At 47.0% G+C, this 19,741-nt stretch overlaps 1 protein-coding gene across 1 annotated transcript; it reads left to right on the top strand.

The window, feature by feature from the left end:
• The first annotated feature begins 16,747 nt into the window (after positions 1–16,747).
• LOC123048748 (GDSL esterase/lipase At2g23540) lies at positions 16,748–18,414 on the top strand. The gene is made up of 2 exons (XM_044471789.1): positions 16,748–17,249; positions 17,351–18,414. The coding sequence occupies exons 1-2, from the start codon at positions 16,973–16,975 to the stop codon at positions 18,211–18,213; spliced, it is 1,140 nt and encodes a 379-aa protein (XP_044327724.1). The 5' UTR covers positions 16,748–16,972; the 3' UTR covers positions 18,214–18,414.
• The last annotated feature ends 1,327 nt before the right edge of the window (positions 18,415–19,741 follow it).

Below are 19,741 nucleotides of genomic sequence, written 5' to 3'. Positions count from 1 at the left end.
CAACAGTGGCATCCGAGCAGGTCTATGTGTAGATGTAATATGCACGAGTAGAACACAAAGAGTTGTGGGCGATAATAGTCATACCGCTTACCAGCATGTCATACTTTGATTCGGCGGTATTGTTGGATGAAGCAGCCCGGACCGGCATTACGCATATGCTTACGCGAGACTGGTTCTACCGACGTGCTTTGCACACAGGTGGCTGGCGGGTGTCAGTTTCTCCAACTTTAGTTGAATCGAGTGTGACTACGCCCGGTCCTTGTTGAAGGTTAAAACAGCACACTTGATGAAAAACGTTGTGGTTTTGATGCGTAGGTAAGAACGGTTCTTGCTCAGCCCGTAGCAGCCACGTAAAACTTGCAACAACAAAGTAGAGGACGTCTAACTTGTTTTTGCAGGGCATGTTGTGATGTGATATGGTCAAGACATGATGCTAAATTTTATTGTATGAGATGATCATGTTTTGTAACAGAGTTATTGGCAACTGGCAGGAGCCATATGGTTGTCGCTTTATTGTATGCAATGCAATCGCCCTGTAATTGTTTTTACTTTATCACTAAGCGGTAGCGATAGTCGTAGAAGCAATAGTTGGAGAGATGACAACGATGCTACGATGGAGATCAAGGTGTCGCGCCGGTGACGATGGTGATCATGACGGTGCTTTGGAGATGGAGATCAAAGGCACAAGATGATGATGGCCATATCATATCACTTATATTGATTGCATGTGATGTTTATCCTTTATGCATCTTATTTTGCTTAGTTCGGTGGTAGCATTATAAGATGATCTCTCACTAAATTTCAAGGTACAAGTGTTCTCCCTGAGTATGCACCGTTGCGAAAGTTCGTCGTGCCGAGACACCACGTGATGATCGGGTGTGATAAGCTCTATGTTCACATACAACGGGTGCAAGCCAGTTTTGCACACGCAGAATACTCGGGTTAAACTTGACGAGCCTAGCATATGCAGATATGGCCTCGGGACACTGAGACCGAAAGGTCGAGCGTGAATCATATAGTAGATATGATCAACATAGTGATGTTCACCATTGAAAACTACTCCATCTCACGTGATGATCGGACATGGTTTAGTTGATTTGGATCACGTGATCACTTAGATGATTAGAGGGATGTCTATCTAAGTGAGAGTTCTTAAGTAATATGATTAATTGAACTTTAATTTATCATGAACTTAGTACCTGATAGTATTTTGCATGTCTATGTTGTTGTAGATCAATAGCCCGTGCTATTGTTCCTTTGAATTTTAATGCTTTCCTAGAGAAAGCTAAGTTGAAAGATGATGGTAGCAACTACACGGACTGGGTCCGTAACTTGAGGATTATCCTCATTACTGCACAGAAGAATTACTTTCTGGAAGCATCGCTAGGTGCAAGACCCGCTGCAGGAGCAACGCCGGACGTTGTGAACGCCTGGCAGAGCAAAGCTGATGACTACTCGATAGTTCAGTGTGCCATGCTTTACGGCTTAGAACCGGGACTTCAACGACGTTTTGAACGTCATGGAGCATATGAGATGTTCCAGGAGTTGAAGTTAATATTTCAAGCAAATGCCCGGATTGAGAGATATGAAGTCTCCAATAAGTTCTATAGCTGCAAAATGGAGGAGAATAGTTCTATCAGTGAGCATACACTCAAAATGTCTGGGCATCATAATCACTTGACTAAGTTGGGAGTTAATCTTCCAGTTGATAGTGTCATTAACAGAGTTCTTCAATCACAGCCACCAAGCTACAAAAGCTTCGTGATGAACTATAACATGCAAGGGATGGATAAGATGATTCCCGAGCTCTCTTCGCAATGCTGAAGGCTGCGGAGGTAGAAATCAAGAAGGAGCATCAAGTGTTGATGGTCAACAAGACCACCAGTTTCAAGAAAAAGGGTAAAGGGAAGAAGGGGAACTTCAAGAAGAACGGCAAGCAAGTTGCTGCTCAAGTGAAGAAGCCCAAGTCTGGACCTAAGCCTGAGACTGAGTGCTTCTACTGCAAAGGGACTGGTCACTGGAAGCGGAACTGCCCCAAGTATTTGGCGGACAAGAAGGATGGCAAGGTGAACAAAGGTATTTGTGATATACATGTTATTGATGTGTACCTTACTAATGCTCGCAGTAGTGCCTGGGTATTTGATACTGTTGGAAATATGCCCTAGAGGCAATAATAAAATGGTTATTATTATATTTCCTTGTTCATGATAATTGTCTATTGTTCATGCTATAATTGTATTAACCGGAAACCGTAATACATGTGTGAATACATAGACCACAACATGTCCCTAGTAAGCCTCTAGTTGACTAGCTCGTTGATCAATAGATGGTTATGGTTTCCTGACCATGGACATTGGATGTTGTTGATAACGGGATCACATCCGGAGAATGATGTGATGGACAAGACCCAATCCTAAGCATAGCACAAGATCGTGTAGTTCGTTTGCTAGAGCTTTTCTAATGTCAAGTATCATTTCCTTAGACCATGAGATTGTGCAACTCCCAGATACCGTAGGAGTGCTTTGGGTGTATCAAACGTCAGAACGTAACTGGGTGGCTATAAAGGTGCACTACATGTATCTCTGAAAGTGACTATTGGGTTGGCACGAATCGAGACTGGGATTTGTCACTCCGTATGACGAAGAGGTATCTCTGGGCCCACTCGGTAATGCATCATCATAATGAGCTCAATGTGACTAAGTAGTTAGCCACGGGATCATGCATTACGGAACGAGTAAAGCTACTTGCCGGTAACGAGATTGAACGAGGTATGGGGATACCGACGATCGAATCTCGGGCAAGTAACATACCGATAGACAAAGGGAATTGTATACGGGATTGATTGAATCCCCGACATCATGGTTCATCCAATGAGATCATCGTGGAACATGTGGGAGCCAATATGGGTATCCAGATCCCGCTATTGGTTATTGGCCGGAGAGGTGTCTCGGTCATGTCTGCATGGTTCCCGAACCCGTAGGGTCTACACACTTAAGGTTCGGTGACGCTAGAGTTGTTATGGGAAATAGTATGTGGTTACCGAAGGTTGTTCGGAGTCCCAGATGAGATCCCGGACGTGACGAGGAGTTCCGGAATGGTCCGGAGGTGAAGATCGATATATTGGACGAAGGGTATTGGAGTCCGGAAGTGTTCCGGGGGTACCAGGCTATGGCCAGCATGACCGAAAGGTGTTTCGGGGGCCCCGACAAGTGTTGCAGGGCCTCATGGGCCAAGGGGAGGGGGCAAACCAGCCCACTAAGGGGCTGTGCGCCCCCACACCCTTTCCCACATTGCTTGGGGAGGTGGGGCGCCTCCACCTGACTTGGGAGGCAAGCCTCCACCTGGCTTGGCTTAGGGGGCAAGTCTCCCTAGGGTTTCCTAGGGAGATCCAATCTGCCCTGGCCGCCGCCCCCTAGGGGAAACCCTAGAGCGCCTCCCCCTCTCCCCTTCCCCCTATATATAGTGAGGGGGTGGGAGGGCAGCCATGGCCCCTTCCCCTGGCGCAGGCCTCTCCTCCGTAGTGCTTAACGAAGCTCTGCCGGAGAACCACGAGCTCCATCGCCACCACGCCGTCATGCTGTCGGAGTTCTCCCTCAACTTCTCCTCTCCCCTTGCTGGATGAAGAAGGAGGAGACGTCCCCGGGTTGTACGTGTGTTAAACGCGGAGGCGCCGTCCGTTCGGCGCTTGGATCGGATCTTCCGCGATTTGAATCGCCGCGAGTACGACTCCATCAACCGCGTTCTTGTAACGCTTCCGCTTAGCAATCTTCAAGGGTATGAAGATGCACTCCCTCTCTCTCGTTGCTAGCATCTCCTAGATTGATCTTGGTGACACGTAGGAAAATTTTGAATTATTACTACGTTCCCCAACAGTGGCATCATGAGCTAGGTCTATGCGTAGATTCTATGCACGAGTAGAACACAAAGTAGTTGTGGGTGATGATTTGTTCAATTTGCTTACCGTTACTAGTCTTATCTTGATTCGGCGGCATTGTGGGATGAAGCAGCCCGGACCGACCTTACACATACTCTTACGTGAGATAGGTTCCACCGACTGACATGCACTTGATGCATAAGGTGGCTAGCGGGTGTCTGTCTCTCCCACTTTAGTCGGGTCGGATTCGATGAAGAGGGTCCTTATGAAGGGTAAATAGCAATTGGTATATCACCGTTGTGGCTTTTGCGTAGGTAAGAAACATTCTTGCTAGAAACCCATAGCAACCACGTAAAACATGCAACGACAATTAGAGGACGTCTAACTTGTTTTTGCAGGGTATGCTATGTGATGTGATATAGCCAAAAGGACGTGATGAATGATATATGTGATGTATGAGATTGATCATGTTCTTGTAATAGGAATCACGACTTGCATGTCCATGAGTATGAAAACCGGCAGGAGCCATAGGAGTTGTCTTAATTTACTGTATGACCTGTGTGTCATTGAAAACACCATGTAATTACTTTACTTTATTGCTAACCGTTGGCCATAGTAGTAGAAGTAATAGTTGCCGAGACAACTTCATGAAGACACGATGATGGAGATCATGGTGTCATGCCGGTTACGAAGGTGATCATGCCGCACCTCGAAGATGGAGATCTAAGGCGCAAGATGATATTGGCCATATCATGTCACTTTATGATTTGCATGTGATGTTTGTCATGTTTACATCTTATTTGCTTAGAACGACGGTAGCATAAATAAGATGACCCCTCACTAAAATTTCAAGAAAAGTGTTCCCCCTAACTGTGCACCGTTGCGAAGGTTCGTTGTTTCTAAGCACCACGTGATGATCGGGTGTGATATATTCTAACATTCGCATACAATGGGTGTAAGCCAGATTTACACATGCGAAACACTTAGGTTGACTTGACGAGCCCAGCATGTACAGACATGGCCTCGGAACACGAGAGACCGAAAGGTCGAACATGAGTCGTATAGTAGATGCGATCAACATGGAGATGTTCACCGTCGATTACTAGTCCGTCTCACGTGATGATCGGACACGGCCTAATCGATTCGGATCATGTATCACTTAGATGACTAGAGGGATGTCTATCTGAGTGGGAGTTCATTAAATAATTTGATTAGATGAACTTAATTATCATGAACATAGTCTAAATTGTCTTTGCAAGTTGTGTTGTGGATTAATAGCTCGCGCTTTAGCTCCTTGTTTTAATATGTTCCTAGAGAAAGGCTAAGATGAAAGATATTGTAAGCAATTGTGCGGACTAGGGCCGTAGTCTGAGGATTGTCCTCACTGCTACACAGAAGGCTTCTGTCCTTCATGCACCGCTCGGTGTGCCAACCCCTCTGGTGTCGTCTGTGGATGTTATGAACATCTGGCAGACACGTTCTGATGACTACCTGATAGTTTAGTGCGCCATGCTTTACGGCTTGGAGTCGGGGCTCCAAAAGCGTTTTGAACGCGATGGAACATATGAGATGTTCCAAGAGCTGAAATTGGTATTTCAGGCTCATGCCCGTGTTGAGAGGTGTGAGACCTCTGACAAGATCTTTGCCCTACAAGATGGAGGAGAATAGCTCAGCCAGTGAGCACGTGCTCAGAATGTCTGGGTGCTTCAATCGCTTGAATCAAGTGGGAGCTAATCTTCCAGATAAGAGAGTGATTGACAAAGTTCTCCAGTCACTATCACCAAGCTACTAGAGTTTCGTGATGAACTATAACATGCAAGGGAAGATGATCCCGGAGCTGTTCGTCGAGCTTAAGGCCGTGAAGGTAGAAATCAAGAAGGAGCATCAAGTGTTGATGGTTAACAAGACCACTGGTTTCAAGAAGGGCAAGGGCTAGAAGGGAAACTTCATGAATGGCAAGCCAGTTGCCGCTCCAGTGAAGGAACCCATGAACCCAAAACCCGAGACGAAGTGCTTCTATTAGGGGAACGGTCACTGGTAGCGGAACTGCCTCAAATACTTGGTAGATAAGAAGGCTGGCAACTTCAACAAAAGTATATTTGATATATGTGTTATTGATGTGTACCTTATTAGTACTCCTAGTAGCACATGGGTATTAGATACCGGTTCAGCTGCTAATATTGGTAACTCGAAACAAAAGCTACCGAAGAAACAGAGACTAGCTAAGGGCGAGGTGACGATGTGTGTTGGAAGTGTTTCCAAGGTTGATGTGATCACCATCGCACGCTCCCTCTACCTTCGAGATTAGTGTTGAACCTAGATAAATGTTGTTTGCATTGGTGTCTGCGTTGAGCATGAACATGATTAGATCATGTTTATTGCAATACGGTTATTCATTTAAGTCAGAGAATAATGGTTATTCTATTTACATGAATAACACCTTCTATGGTCATGCACCCAATGTGAATGGTTTATTGAATCTCGGTCGTAGTGATACACATGTTCATAACATTGATGCCAAAAGATGTAGAGTTGATAATGATAGTACCAGTTTCTTGTGGCACTGCCGCTTAAGTCATATTGGTGTAAAGCGCATGAAGAACCTCCATGCTGATGGACTTTTGAAGTCACTTGATTTTGAATCACTTGACACATGCGAACCATGCCTCGTTGGCAAGATGACTAAAACCCCGTTTTGGAACAATGGAACGGGCAAGTGACTTGTTGGAAATCATACATGCTGATGTATGCGATCCGATGAGTGTTGATGCGTGCGGTGGATATCGTTATTTTCTCACCTTCACCGATGAATTGAGTAGATATGGGTATATTTACTTAATGGAGCATAAGTCTGAAACGTTTGAAAAGTTCAAGCAATTTCAGAGTGAAGTTGAGAATCATCATATCAAGAAGATCAAGTTCCTACGATCTAATCAAGGGGAGAGTATCTGAGTTATGAGTTTGGCAATCATTAAAGACAAGGTGGAATCATTTCACAGTTGACACCACCTGGAACACCATAGCGTAATGGCATGTCCGAATGTCGTAATCGCACCCTATTGGATATGGTGCGATCTATGATGTCTCTTACCGATCTACCACTATCATTTTGGGGTTATGCATTAAAGACAATTACATTCACTTTAAATAGGGCACCATCTAAGTCTGTGGAGACGACACCGTATGAACTATGGTTTGGCAAGAAACCTAAGTTGTTGTTTCTTAAGGTTTGGGGCTACGATGCTTATGTCGATAGGCTTTGGCTAGAAAAGCTCGAACCCAAAGCGGAAAATTGTGTCTTCATAGAATACCCAAACAAGACGATTGGGTATACCTTCTATCTCAGATCTGAGGGCAAAGTGTTTGTCACTAGGAACAGGTCCTTTCTCGAGAAAGAGTTTCTCTCGAAAGAATTGAGTGGGAGGAAGATAGAACTTGATGAGGTTGTTGAACCTTTACTTCAACCAAAGAGTAGCGCAACACAGAAATATGTTTCTGTGGCACCTACCTCAGTTGAAGAGAAAGCTAATGATGATGATCATGGAGCTTCAGATCAAGTTACTATCGAACCTCATAGGTTGACAAGGGTGTGTACAACTTCTGAGTGGTAACCCTGTCTTAAAGGTCATGTTGTTGGACAACGATGAACCTATGAGCTATGGAGAAGCGATGGTGGGCCCTGATTCTAGCAAATGGCTGAAATCCATGAAATCCGAGATAGGATCCATGTATGAGAACAAAGTATGGACTTTGGTGGACTTGCCCGATGATCGGCGAGCCATTTAGAATAAATGGATCTTTAATAAGAAGACAGACGCTGATGGTAATGTCACCATTTATGAAGCTCGACTTGTCTCAAAGAAGTTTCCGACAAGTTCAAGGAGTTGACTGTGATGAGACTTTCTCAATCATAGCGATGCTAAAGTCTGTTAGAATTTTGTTAGCAGTTGATGCATTTTCATTTACGAAATCTGGCAGATGGATGTCAAAACAAAGTTTCCTTGACGGTTTCCGTGAGGAAAGGCTGTATGTGATACAACCAGAAGGTTTTGTCGATCCTAAGGATGCTAACAGGTATGCAAACTCTAGCGATCCTTCTATGGACTGGAGCAAGCATCTCGGAGTTGGAACATACACTTTGATGAGGTGATTAAAGCATTTGGGTTTATACAAAGTTAGCAAGAAACTTGTATTTGCAAGAAAGTGAGTGGGAGCACTACAACATTTTGATAAGTATATGTGGATGACATATTGTTGATCAGAAATGATGTAGAATTTCTGGAAAGCATAAAGGGTTGTTTGAATGGAGTTTTTTAAAGGAAGACCTGTGTAAAACTGCTTACATGTTGGGTATCAAGATCTGTAGAGATAGATCAAGACGCCTAATAAGACTTTCATAGAGCACATACCTTGACATGATCTTGAAGGAGTTCAAGATGGATCAGTCAAAGAAGGAGTTCTTGCCTGAGTTGTAAGGTGTGAAGTTAATACTTGAAGCTCGACCACGGCAGAAGAAAGAGAAAGGACGAAAGTCATCCCCTATGCCTTAGCCATAGGCTCTATATGATGTGCCATGCTATGTACCGCGATGTGCCTTGCCACGTGTCTGGCAAGGGGGTACGAGAGTGATCCAAGAATGGATCATTGGACAACGGTCAAAATTGTCCTTAGAGGAATAAGGAAATGTTTCTCGGTTATGGAGGTGATAAAGAGTTCGGCGTAAAGGGTTACATCGATGCAAGCTTTAACACCTATCCGGATGACTCTGAGTAGCAAACCGGATACGTATAGTTGAGAAACCATTTGGAATAGCTCCAAGTGGAGCATGGTAGCAACATCTGCAATATGAAATAGAGATTTGCGAAGTACACACGAATCTGAATGTTGCAGACCCGTTGACTAAAATCCTCTCTCGTAAGTATAACATGATCAAACCCTAGAACTCATTGAGTGTTAATCACATGGTGATGTGAACTAGATTATCGACTCTAGTAAACTCTTTGGTGTTAATCACATGGCGATATGAACTAGATTATTGACTCTAGTAAACTCTTTGGGTGTTAGTCACATGGCGATGTGAACCATGAGTGTTAATCACATGGCGATGTGAACTAGATTATTGACTCTAGTGCAAGTGGGAGACTGTTGGAAATATCCCCTAGAGGCAATAATAAAATGCTTATTATTATATTTCCTTGTTCATGATAATTGTCTATTGTTCATGCTATAATTGTATTAACCGGAAACCGTAATACATCTGTGAATACATAGACCACAACATGTCCCTAGTAAGCCTCTAGTTGACTAGCTCGTTGATCAATAGATGGTTATGGTTTCCTGACCATGGACATTGGATGTTGTTCATAACGGGATCACATCATTAGGAGAATGATGTGATGGACAAGACCCAATCCTAAGCATAGCACAAGATCGTGTAGTTCGTTTGCTAGAGCTTTTCTAATGTAAAGTATCATTTCCTTAGACCATGAGATTGTGCAACTCCCAGATACCGTAGGAGTGCTTTGGGTGTATCAAACGTCACAACGTAACTGGGTGGCTATAAAGGTGCACTACAGGTATCTCTGAAAGTGTCTGTTGGGTTGGCACGAATCGAGACTAGGATTTGTCACTCCGTATGGCGAAGAGATATCTTTGGGCCCACTCGGTAATGCATCATCATAATGAGCTCAATGTGACTAAGGAGATAGCCACGGGATCATGCATTACGGAACAAGTAAAGAGACTTGCCGGTAACGAGATTGAACGAGGTATGGGGATACTGACGATCGAATCTCGGGCAAGTAACATACCGATAGACAAAGGGAATTGAATACGGGATTGATTGAATCCCCGACATCGTGGTTCATCCGATGAGATCATCGTGGAACATGTGGGAGCCAATATGGGTATCTAGATCCCGCTATTGGTTATTGGCCGGAGAGGTGTCTCGGTCATGTCTGCATGGTTCCCGAACACGTAGGGTCTACACACTTAAGGTTCCGTGACGCTAGAATTGTTATGGGAAATAGTATGTGGTTACCGAAGGTTGTTCGGAGTTCCGAATGAGATCCCGGACATGACGAGGAGTTCCGGAATGGTCCGGAGGTGAAGATTGATATATTGGACGAAGGGTATTGGAGTACGGAAGTGTTCCGGGGGTACCAGGCTATGGCCAGCATGACCGAAAGGTGTTTCGGGGGCGCCGGCAAGTGTTGCAGGGCCTCATGGGCCAAGGGGAGGAGGGCAAACCAGCGCCTTGGCTGTGCGCCCCCACACCCTTTCCCACATTGCTTGGGGAGGTGGGGCGCCTCCACCTGACTTGGGAGGCAAGCCTCCACCTGGCTTGGCTTGGGGGGCAAGTCTCCCTAGGGTTTTCCTATGGAGGTCCAATCTGCCCTGGACGCCGCCCCCTAGGGGAAACCCTAGGGCGCCTCCCCCTCACCCCTTCCCCCTATATATAGTGAGGGGTGGGAGGGCAGCCATGACCCCTTCCCCTGGCGCAGCCCTCTCCTCCTCCAACTCCTCCTCCTCCGTAGTGCTTAACGAAGCTCTACCGGAGAACCACGAGCTCCATCGCCACCACGCCGTCATGCCGCCGGAGTTCTCCCTCAACTTCTCCTCTCCCCTTGCTGGATCAAGAAGGAGGAGGCGTCCCCGGGCTCTACGTGTGTTGAACGCGGAGGCGCCATCCGTTCGGCGCTTGGATCGGATCTTTCGCGATTTGAATCGCCGCGAGTACGACTCCATCAACCGCATTCTTGTAACGCTTCTGCTTAGCGATTTTCAAGGGTATGAAGATGCACTCCCTCTCTCTCATTGCTAGCATCTCCTAGATTGATCTTGGTGACACATAGAAAATTTTGAATTATTACTACTTTCCCCAACAGATACTGGTTCTGTTGCTAATATTTGCAACTCAAAACAGGGACTACAGATTAAGCGAAGATTGGCTAAGGACGAGGTGACGATGCGCGTGGGAAATGGTTCCAAAGTCGATGTGATCGCCGTCGGCACGCTACCTCTACATCTACCTTCGGGATAAGTTTTAGACCTGAATAATTGTTATTTGGTGCCAGCGTTAAGCATGAACATTATATCTGGATCTTGTTTGATGAGAGACGGTTATTCATTTAAATCCGAGAATAATGGTTGTTCTATTTATATGAGTAATATCTTTTATGGTCATGCACCCTTGAAGAGTGGTCTATTTTTGTTGAATCTCGATAGTAGTGACACACATATTCATAATATTGAAGCCAAATGATGCAGAGTTCATAATGATAGTGCAACTTATTTTTGGCACCGCCGTTTGGGTCATATTAGTGTAAAGCGCATGAAGAAACTCCATACTGATGGACTTTTGGAATCACTTGATTATGAATCACTTGGTACTTGTGAACCATGCCTCATGGGCAAGATGACTAAAACTCCGTTCTCCGGAACAATGTAGCGAGCAACAAATTTATTGGAAATCATACATACTGATGTATGTGGTCTGATGAATATTGAGGCTCGCGGCAGGTATCGTTATTTTCTGACCTTTACAGATGATTTGAGCAGATATGCGCATATCTACTTGATGAAACATAAGTCTGAAACATTTGAAAAGTTCAAAGAATTTCAGAGTGAAGTGGAAAATCATCGTAACAAGAACATAAAGTTTCTACGATCTGATCGTGGAGGAGAATATTTGAGTTACGAGTTTGGTCTTCATTTGAAACAATGCGGAATAGTTTCGCAACTCATGCCACCCGGAACACCATAGCGTAATGGTGTGTCCGAACGTCGTAACCGCACTTTATTAGATATGGTGCGATCTATGATGTCTCTTACTGATTTACCGCTATCGTTTTGGGGTTACGCTTTAGAGACGGCTGCATTCACGTTAAATAGGGCACCATCTAAATCCGTTGAGACGACACCTTATGAACTATGGTTTGGCAAGAAACCCAAATTGTCGTTTCTTAAAGTTTGGGGCTGCGGTGCTTATGTGAAAAAGTTTCAACCTGATAAGCTCGAACCCAAATCGGAGAAATGTGTCTTCATAGGATAGCCAAAAGAGACTGTTGGGTATACCTTCTATCACAGATCCGAAGGCAAGACATTCGTTGCTAAGAATGGATCCTTTCTAGAGAAGGAGTTTCTCTCGAAAAAAGTGAGTGGGAGGAAAGTAGAACTTGATGAGGTAACTGTACCTGCTCCCTTATTGGAAAGTAGTTCATAATAGAAATCAGTTCCTGTGACTACTACACCAATTAGTGAGGAAGCTAATGATGATGATCATGTAACTTCAGATCAATTTACTACTGAACCTCGTAGGTCAACCAGAGTAAGATCTGCACCAGAGTGGTACGGTAATCCGGTTTTGGAGGTCATGTTACTTGACCATGACGAACCTACGAACTATGAGGAAGCGATGATGAGCCCAGATTCCGCGAAATAGCTTGAGGCCATGAAACCTGAGATGGGATCCATGTATGAGAACAAAGTGCGCACTTTGGTTGACTTGCCCGATGATCGGCAAGCCATAGAGAATAAATGGATCTTCAAGAAGAACACTGACGCTCACGGTAATGTTACTACCTACAAAGCTCGACTTGTTGCGAAAGGTTTTCGACAAGTTCAAGGAGTTGACTACGACGAGACCTTCTCACCCGTTGCGATGCTTAAGTCCGTCCGAATCATGTTAGCAATTGCTGCATTTTATGATTATGAAATTTGGCAAATGGATGTGAAGACTGCATTCCTGAATGGATTTCTGGAAGAAGAGTTGTATATGATGCAACCCGAAGTTTTTATCAATCCAAAGGATGCTAATAAAGTGTGCAAGCTCCAGCGATCCATTTATGGACTGGTGCAAGCATCTCGGAGTTGGAATAAATGTTTTGATAGTGTGATCAAAGCATATGGTTTTATACAGACTTTTGGAGAAGCCTGTATTTACAAGAAAGTGAGTGGGAGCTCTGTAGCATTTCTAATATTATATGTGGATGACATATTGTTGATTGGAAATGATATATAATTTCTGGATAGCATAAAAGGATACTTGAATAAGAGTTTTTCAATGAAAGACCTCGGTGAAGCTGCTTATATATTGGGCATCAAGATCTATAGAGATAGATCAAGCCGCTTAATTGGACTTTCACAAAGCACATACCTTGACAAAGTTTTGAAGAAGTTCAAAATGGATCAAGTAAAGAAAGGGTTCTTGCCTGTGTTACAAGGTGTGAAGTTGAGTCAGACTCAATGCCCGACCACTGAAGAAGATAGAGAGAAAATGAAAGTCATTCCCTATGCTTCCGCCATAGGTTCTACCATGTATGCAATGCTGTGTACCAGACATGATGTGTGCCTTGCTATTAGTTTAGCAGGGAGGTACCAAAGTAATCCAAGAGTGGATCACTGGACAGCGGTCAAGAACATCCTGAAATACCTGAAAAGGACTAAGGATATGTTTCTCTTTTATGGAGGTGACAAAGAGCTCGTCGTAAATGGTTACGTCGATACAAGCTTTGACACTGATCCGGATGACTCTAAGTCACAAACCGGATACGTATTTATCTTGAACGGTGTAGCTGCAAAGTTGGTGCAGTTCTAAGCAAAGCGTCGCGGCGGGATCTACGTGTGAAGCGGAGTACATAGCTGCTTCGGAAGCAGCAAATAAAGGAGTCTGGATGAAGGAGTTCATATCCGATCTAGGTGTCATACCTAGTGCATCGGGTCCAGTGAAAACCTTTTGTGACAATACTCGTGCAATTGCCTTGGTAAAGGAATCCAGATTTCACAAGAAAACCAAGAACATCAAGAGACGCTTCAATTCCATCCGCGATCAAGTCAAGGAGGGAGACATAGAGATTTGCAAGATACATACAGATCTGAATGTTGCAGACCCGTTGACTAAGCCTCTCTCACGAGCAAAACATGATCAGCACCAAGACTCCATGGGTGTTAGAAACATTACTGTGTAATCTAGATTATTGACTCTAATACAAGTGGGAGACTGAAGGAAATATGCCCTAGAGGCAATAATAAAGTTGTTATTTATATTTCCTTATATCATGATAAATTTTTATTATTCATGCTAGAATTGTATTAACCGGAAACTTAGTACATGTGTGAATACATAGACAAACAGAGTGTCACTAGTATGCCTCTACTTGACTAGCTCGTTGAATCAAAGATGGTTAAGTTTCCTAGCCATAGACATGAGTTGTCATTTGATTAACGAGATCACATCATTAGAGAATGATGTGACTGACTTGACCCATTCCGTTAGTCTTAGCACTTGATCGTTTAGTTTGTTGCTTTTGCTTTCTTCATGACTTATACATGTTCCTATGACTATGAGATTATGCAACTCCCGAATACCGGAGGAACACTTCGTGTGTTATCAAACGTCACAACGTAACTGGGTGATTATAAAGATGCTCTACAGGTGTCTCCGATGGTGTTTGTTGAGTTGGCATAGATCGAGATTAGGATCTGTCACTTTGATTGTCGGAGAGGTATCTCTGGGCCCTCTCGGTAATGCACATCACAATAAGCCTTGCAAGCAATGTGACTAATGAGTTAGTTATAGGATGATGCATTACAGAACGAGTAAAGAGACTTGCCGGTAACGAGATTGAACTAGGTATTGAGATACCGACGATCGAATCTCGGGCAAGTAACATACCGATGACAAAGGGAACAACGTATGTTGTTATGCGGTTTGACCGATAAAAGATCTTCGTAGAATATGTAGGAACCAATATGAGCATCCAGGTTCCACTGTTGGTTATCGACCAGAGATGAGTCTCGGTCATGTCTACATAGTTCTTGAACCCGTAGGGTCCGCACGCTTAATGTTCGATGACGATCGGTATTATGAGTTTATATGTTTTGATGTACCGAAGGTTGTTCGGAGTCCCGGATGTGATCATGGACATGACGAGGAGTCTCGAAATGGTCGAGACATAAAGATTGATATATTGGACGACTATATTCGGACACCAGAAGTGTTCCGGAGAAGTTTCGGATAAAACCGGAGTGCCGGAGGGTTATCGGAAACCCCGGGGGAACTAATGGGCCTTAGTGGAGAGAGAGAGAGAGGGGCGGCCAGGGCAGGCCGCGCGCCCCCTCCCCCTTGTGTCCGAATTGGACTAGGAAGGGGGGCGCCCCCTTTCCTTCTCCCTCTCCCTCTCCTTCCTTCCCCCTCTCTCCCTTTTGGTGGAAACATACTAGGACTTGGAGTCCTAGTAGGATTCCCCTCTTTGGGGCGCGCCAAGGAGGGCCGGCCGGCCTCCCCCCTTGCTCCTTTATATACGGGGGCACCCCAAGACATACAAGTTGATTGTTTAGCCGTGTGCGGTGCCCCCTCCACAGGTTTCCACCTCGGGCATATCGTTGCAGTGCTTAGGCGAAGCCCTGCGTCGGTAACTTCATCAACACCGTCATCACGCCGTCGTGCTGACGAAACTCTCCCTCGACCTCGGCTGGATCTAGAATTCGTGGGACGTCATCGAGCTGAACATGTGCAGATCGCGGAGGTGCCGTACTTTCGATGCTAGGATCAGTCGGATCGTGAAGACGTACGACTACATCAACCCTGTTGTCACAACGATTCCGCTTTCGGTCTACGAGGGTACGTGGACATCACTCTCCCCTCCCGTTGCTATGCATCAGCTAGATGGATCTTGCGTGTGCGTAGATTTTTTTTTGAAATTATTGCTTTCCCCAACATCATTTTCAATTGAGCGGCCTGCTTCCGCGCACGCATGTCCTCCCGATAGGCGGCTCGCTCCGTCCTCCTCGCCTCCCTCTCCGTCCTCCGTTGCTTGTAGAACTGGCGCTCGTTGACGATGTCTTGCGGGAAGCGTTCGCGCCACACCGCCATGGCTTCCACATCCATCTCGACGATGGCGAGGCGACGCTGCCACCTCCGGTTGTCACGACGATCGTCGTCGGTGAAAAGCCGGGGGAGAGGCGCGAGATCCTGCGCCCGCTGGCTCGTCGACACGTCGGGAAAATTCATCTCCCGACGAGGCCGCCGGAGGCGCCACGCCGCCGCGTCGTACGCGTGGGCCGCCTCCTCTGCGGTGTCGAAGGTGCCGAGACTGAGGCGTTTTTCGCCAAACCAGATTTCGGAGGAGAAGGCGCCGGAGCGGCGCTCGCGGACTCCGCGAAAATCCGAAGCGCCCAGGCGGCGCATCGACATGGTGGCGCAGAGGCGGCGAGGCGAGTGGGCGGCCAACAGAGTGTCGAGGGAACGCATTTTTAATAACGCGCGCCAACATTCTAAAAATTGCGCGCGGACATGAAATGGGTCTGCGCGTTGGACGCCCTGCCGACCCAAATCTAAAAGAGGCCGGACGCCGGGAGGGTGGCCGACCCAAACGGACAAAAAGCGGACGAAATCGCCGTCTGTTTGGGTTGCCCCATTGGAGTTGCTCTAACTTGAAAATAGAAAGTAAAAAAAAATCCCTATCACAATTTTCTTAATGCACCCCCAGATTCTCCATCACCAACATCAATCCATTCCCACGAAGCTGCAAACCCCACAGAGACCATCTGCCAGACAACGACGAGAGTAGTACACCTCTGCCCCTGGAACGCGTGCAACATCGTTTGGTTATTTCAGGCCACCTAAACCCCCACCCGACCGCGCCAACACAGGGGAAAAGGCGCCGCTTTTCGGGAGCGCCCAACGCGCATCAACCGTCCCTGCTGACTCCGGCGGTCGCGCGCATACGTGAGGAGAGCAGCGACGAGAGTGAGACGTAACGCTTGTTTGCTTAACTACCATATCTAGCACTGTCCACCACATGCGTCAAACCAACAAACCGAACCCCTCCACTGAGCTTCCATATCAAGCACCCCCACTGCACACACGAATCCCACAAGCCACAGTCGATCATCGAGCCGTGCGTTCTTCTCCTATCCATGGTCTCGCTCCCATGGAGATCCTGAGCTAGGAGAAGGTGACATACGGCTCAGATAGTCATCGACCGCGCCACCTAACGCGCGCCTCGCTGCCCATATACCCTCCCTGCTCTTGCGGTGTCAGTTCAGTTCGTACGTGCGTGCTGTCGTTGCGGCCTTGCGGGTAGCTCCATCTGCATGGGGAGAATGGGTTCGGCGGCGGCGGTGGCGGTGGCCGTGGTGGCGGTGCTGTGCGCGGCGGCGGTGGCGAGGGTGAGAGGGGAGGACACCGTGGACGAGGACACGCCCGGGGCGTCCTTCATCTTCGGGGACTCGCTGGTCGACGCCGGGAACAACAACTACCTCTCCACGCTGTCCAAGGCCGACATGAACCCCAACGGCATCGACTTCGCCGCCTCCGGCGGGACGCCCACCGGCCGCTTCACCAACGGCAGGACCATCGCCGACATCATAGGTAATTTTCAAGTACTGAATATACTGTATTATCCTTGTACGATGAGCCTAGAGTTGCCATCACTCTGTCACTTAAATATGTATGCAAATTCCAATTTTCAGGGGAGATGCTGGGCCAGGCGGACTACTCGCCGCCGTTCCTGGCGCCGAACACGACGGGCGGCGCGCTGCTGAACGGCGTGAACTACGCGTCCGGCGGGGCCGGGATCCTGAACGGCACGGGCCGGGTGTTCGTGAACCGGATCGGCATGGACGTGCAGGTGGACTACTTCAACATCACGCGGCGGGAGCTGGACGGCCTGCTGGGCAAGGAGAAGGCGAGGGAGTTCATCCACAAGAAGGCCATCTTCTCCATCACCGTCGGCTCCAACGACTTCCTCAACAACTACCTGATGCCGGTGCTCTCCGCCGGCACGCGCGTGGCCGAGTCGCCCGACGGCTTCATCGACGACCTCATCATCCACCTCCGGGAGCAGCTCACGCGGCTGCACGCGCTGGGGGCGCGCAAGTTCGTGGTGGCCAACGTGGGGCCGCTGGGATGCATCCCGTACCAGAAGACGCTGAACCGGGTCAAGGACGACGAGTGCGTGAAGCTGCCCAACACGCTCGCTGCGCAGTACAACGGCCGGCTGCGCGACCTGCTCATCGAGCTCAACGCCGGCGGGCTGCCGGGGGGCAGGTTCCTGCTGGCCAACGTGTACGACCTGGTGATGGAGCTCATCGCCAACCACAGGAAGTACGGGTTCTCGACGGCCAGCGTGGCCTGCTGCGGCAACGGCGGCAGGTACGCCGGGATCGTGCCGTGCGGGCCGACGTCCAGCATGTGCGACGACCGGGAGAACCACGTGTTCTGGGACCCGTATCATCCCAGCGAGAAGGCCAACGTGCTGCTCGCCAAGTACATCGTCGACGGCGACAGCAAGTACATCTCCCCCATGAACCTCAGGAAGCTCTTCAAGCTCTAGACGGAGAGACTGGCTCGATCGATCTGGCTTCGTTCCGTCGGTGACATTTTGCGTTTTGGTTCGTGAAGTTTGGCATGTATAACTTGGGAGCATATTTGATGTATGAACCCTAGCTATGGCGATCGCGCGTATGTACGACTGGTTTGAAGTCGATTTTTTTTTTTGAAAACAATACAAATGCAGAGGCTCACATTCACGTCACCATACGAAACACACACGCACACGATGCAAAATGCGTTCCTGTCTTCGTCAATTACACATCTGCACTTGGGTCGCACGCGTACGAGAGTTTCTCCGACAGATAAGCGGATTTGAACCGCTGACATCCACCCTAGGGTAAACCACCGTATCTCAGACCTCCCTGACGGGTTCTATCATAGAGGCCAACGATAGACAATAACTCCTCCCGAACATAGCTTACAACTTTCATCGTATTGTGCTCTCCAAAGAGTAACTCTTCTCAAAATCTCAAAACAACATACCCCCTTAAAATGAATTTACGTACCGCGAAGCATCAAACGGAACAAATCCCGCAAACCCGTATCTAGGAGTTTTATTTTCTCCGCACGTTTCGTTTTTTGGGGACGCACGGATGGATGAACTCGAACTCCGGCTGACCCAAAAAGACGCCGCTCCGGCGATGCTTCCGACCCGCCCCGTGCTCCAATGATGCTCCGGGCAGCCGCTGCCGAGCTCCTCCGCCTGCTCGCTGCTCACGGTCGGCGTAGCCAAGTCCCCTACTCTAGCGTTGATTGGTTTACAGGTTCCCTCAAAAAATAGCTTGGTATATAACGGATGGTTGCTCTAATGTACGAGAACCTGTAAAAAAGGGGGATCTGCTATTTTACAGAATCTATTTGGTATGTTTTTATAATTTGTACCGTAAATTTAAAAGTTTGACTGCTTTTATAGGATCTGCTAGAGATGCTCCAATGAAGAAGTTTGGTGCCCAAAAAAGAGGGTAGGAGAAAAGGTTTTTAGACACTAGAAGAGTTCCTTCCGTAACAGATGCTCAAAATGTCTAAACGACCGTTTTTGGCACCGCGGCATCATCTGCTAGAGATGCTCCGCGTGAGCTATACCTGGCCATTTCTCGGGCCGGGCCTAACCAAGCCCGACGCAAAAAACCCAAGCTCAGGTGTCGGGCCTAGAAATAAGGCCCAAGCCCGACCCATCAGTGTAAAAGCCCACCGGGCCTCTTTGTTAAATCACAAATATGGGGGGGCCGGTGAAGGAAATATGCCCTAGAGGCAATAATAAAGTTATTATTTCTTTCCTTATTTCATGATAAATGTTTATTATTCCTGCTAAAATTGTATTAACCGGAAACTTAGTACATGTGTGAATACATAGACAAATAGAGTGTCACTAGTATGCCTCTACTTGACTAGCTCGTTGAATCAAAGATGGTTATGTTTCCTAACCATAGACATGAGTTGTCATTTGATTAACGGGATCACATCATTAGAGAATGATGTGATTGACTTGACCCATTCCGTTAGCTTAGCATTTGATCGTTTAGTATATT

The sequence above is a fragment of the Triticum aestivum genome, chromosome 2D (genome assembly GCF_018294505.1).
Source record: "Triticum aestivum cultivar Chinese Spring chromosome 2D, IWGSC CS RefSeq v2.1, whole genome shotgun sequence".
NCBI lineage: Eukaryota > Viridiplantae > Streptophyta > Magnoliopsida > Poales > Poaceae > Triticum > Triticum aestivum.
Note: the sequence above shows the minus strand (reverse complement) of the source record. Positions and strands in the feature narration are given on the sequence as shown.

Bases quoted from the DNA above. Each gene is read 5' to 3' on its own strand.
- LOC123048748 (XM_044471789.1), top strand. From the start codon at position 16,973: ATGGGGAGAATGGGTTCGGCGGCGGCGGTGGCGGTGGCCGTGGTGGCG. The intron at 17,250-17,350 runs GTAATTTTCAAG...TCCAATTTTCAG, and splicing joins GACCATCGCCGACATCATAG to GGGAGATGCTGGGCCAGGCG.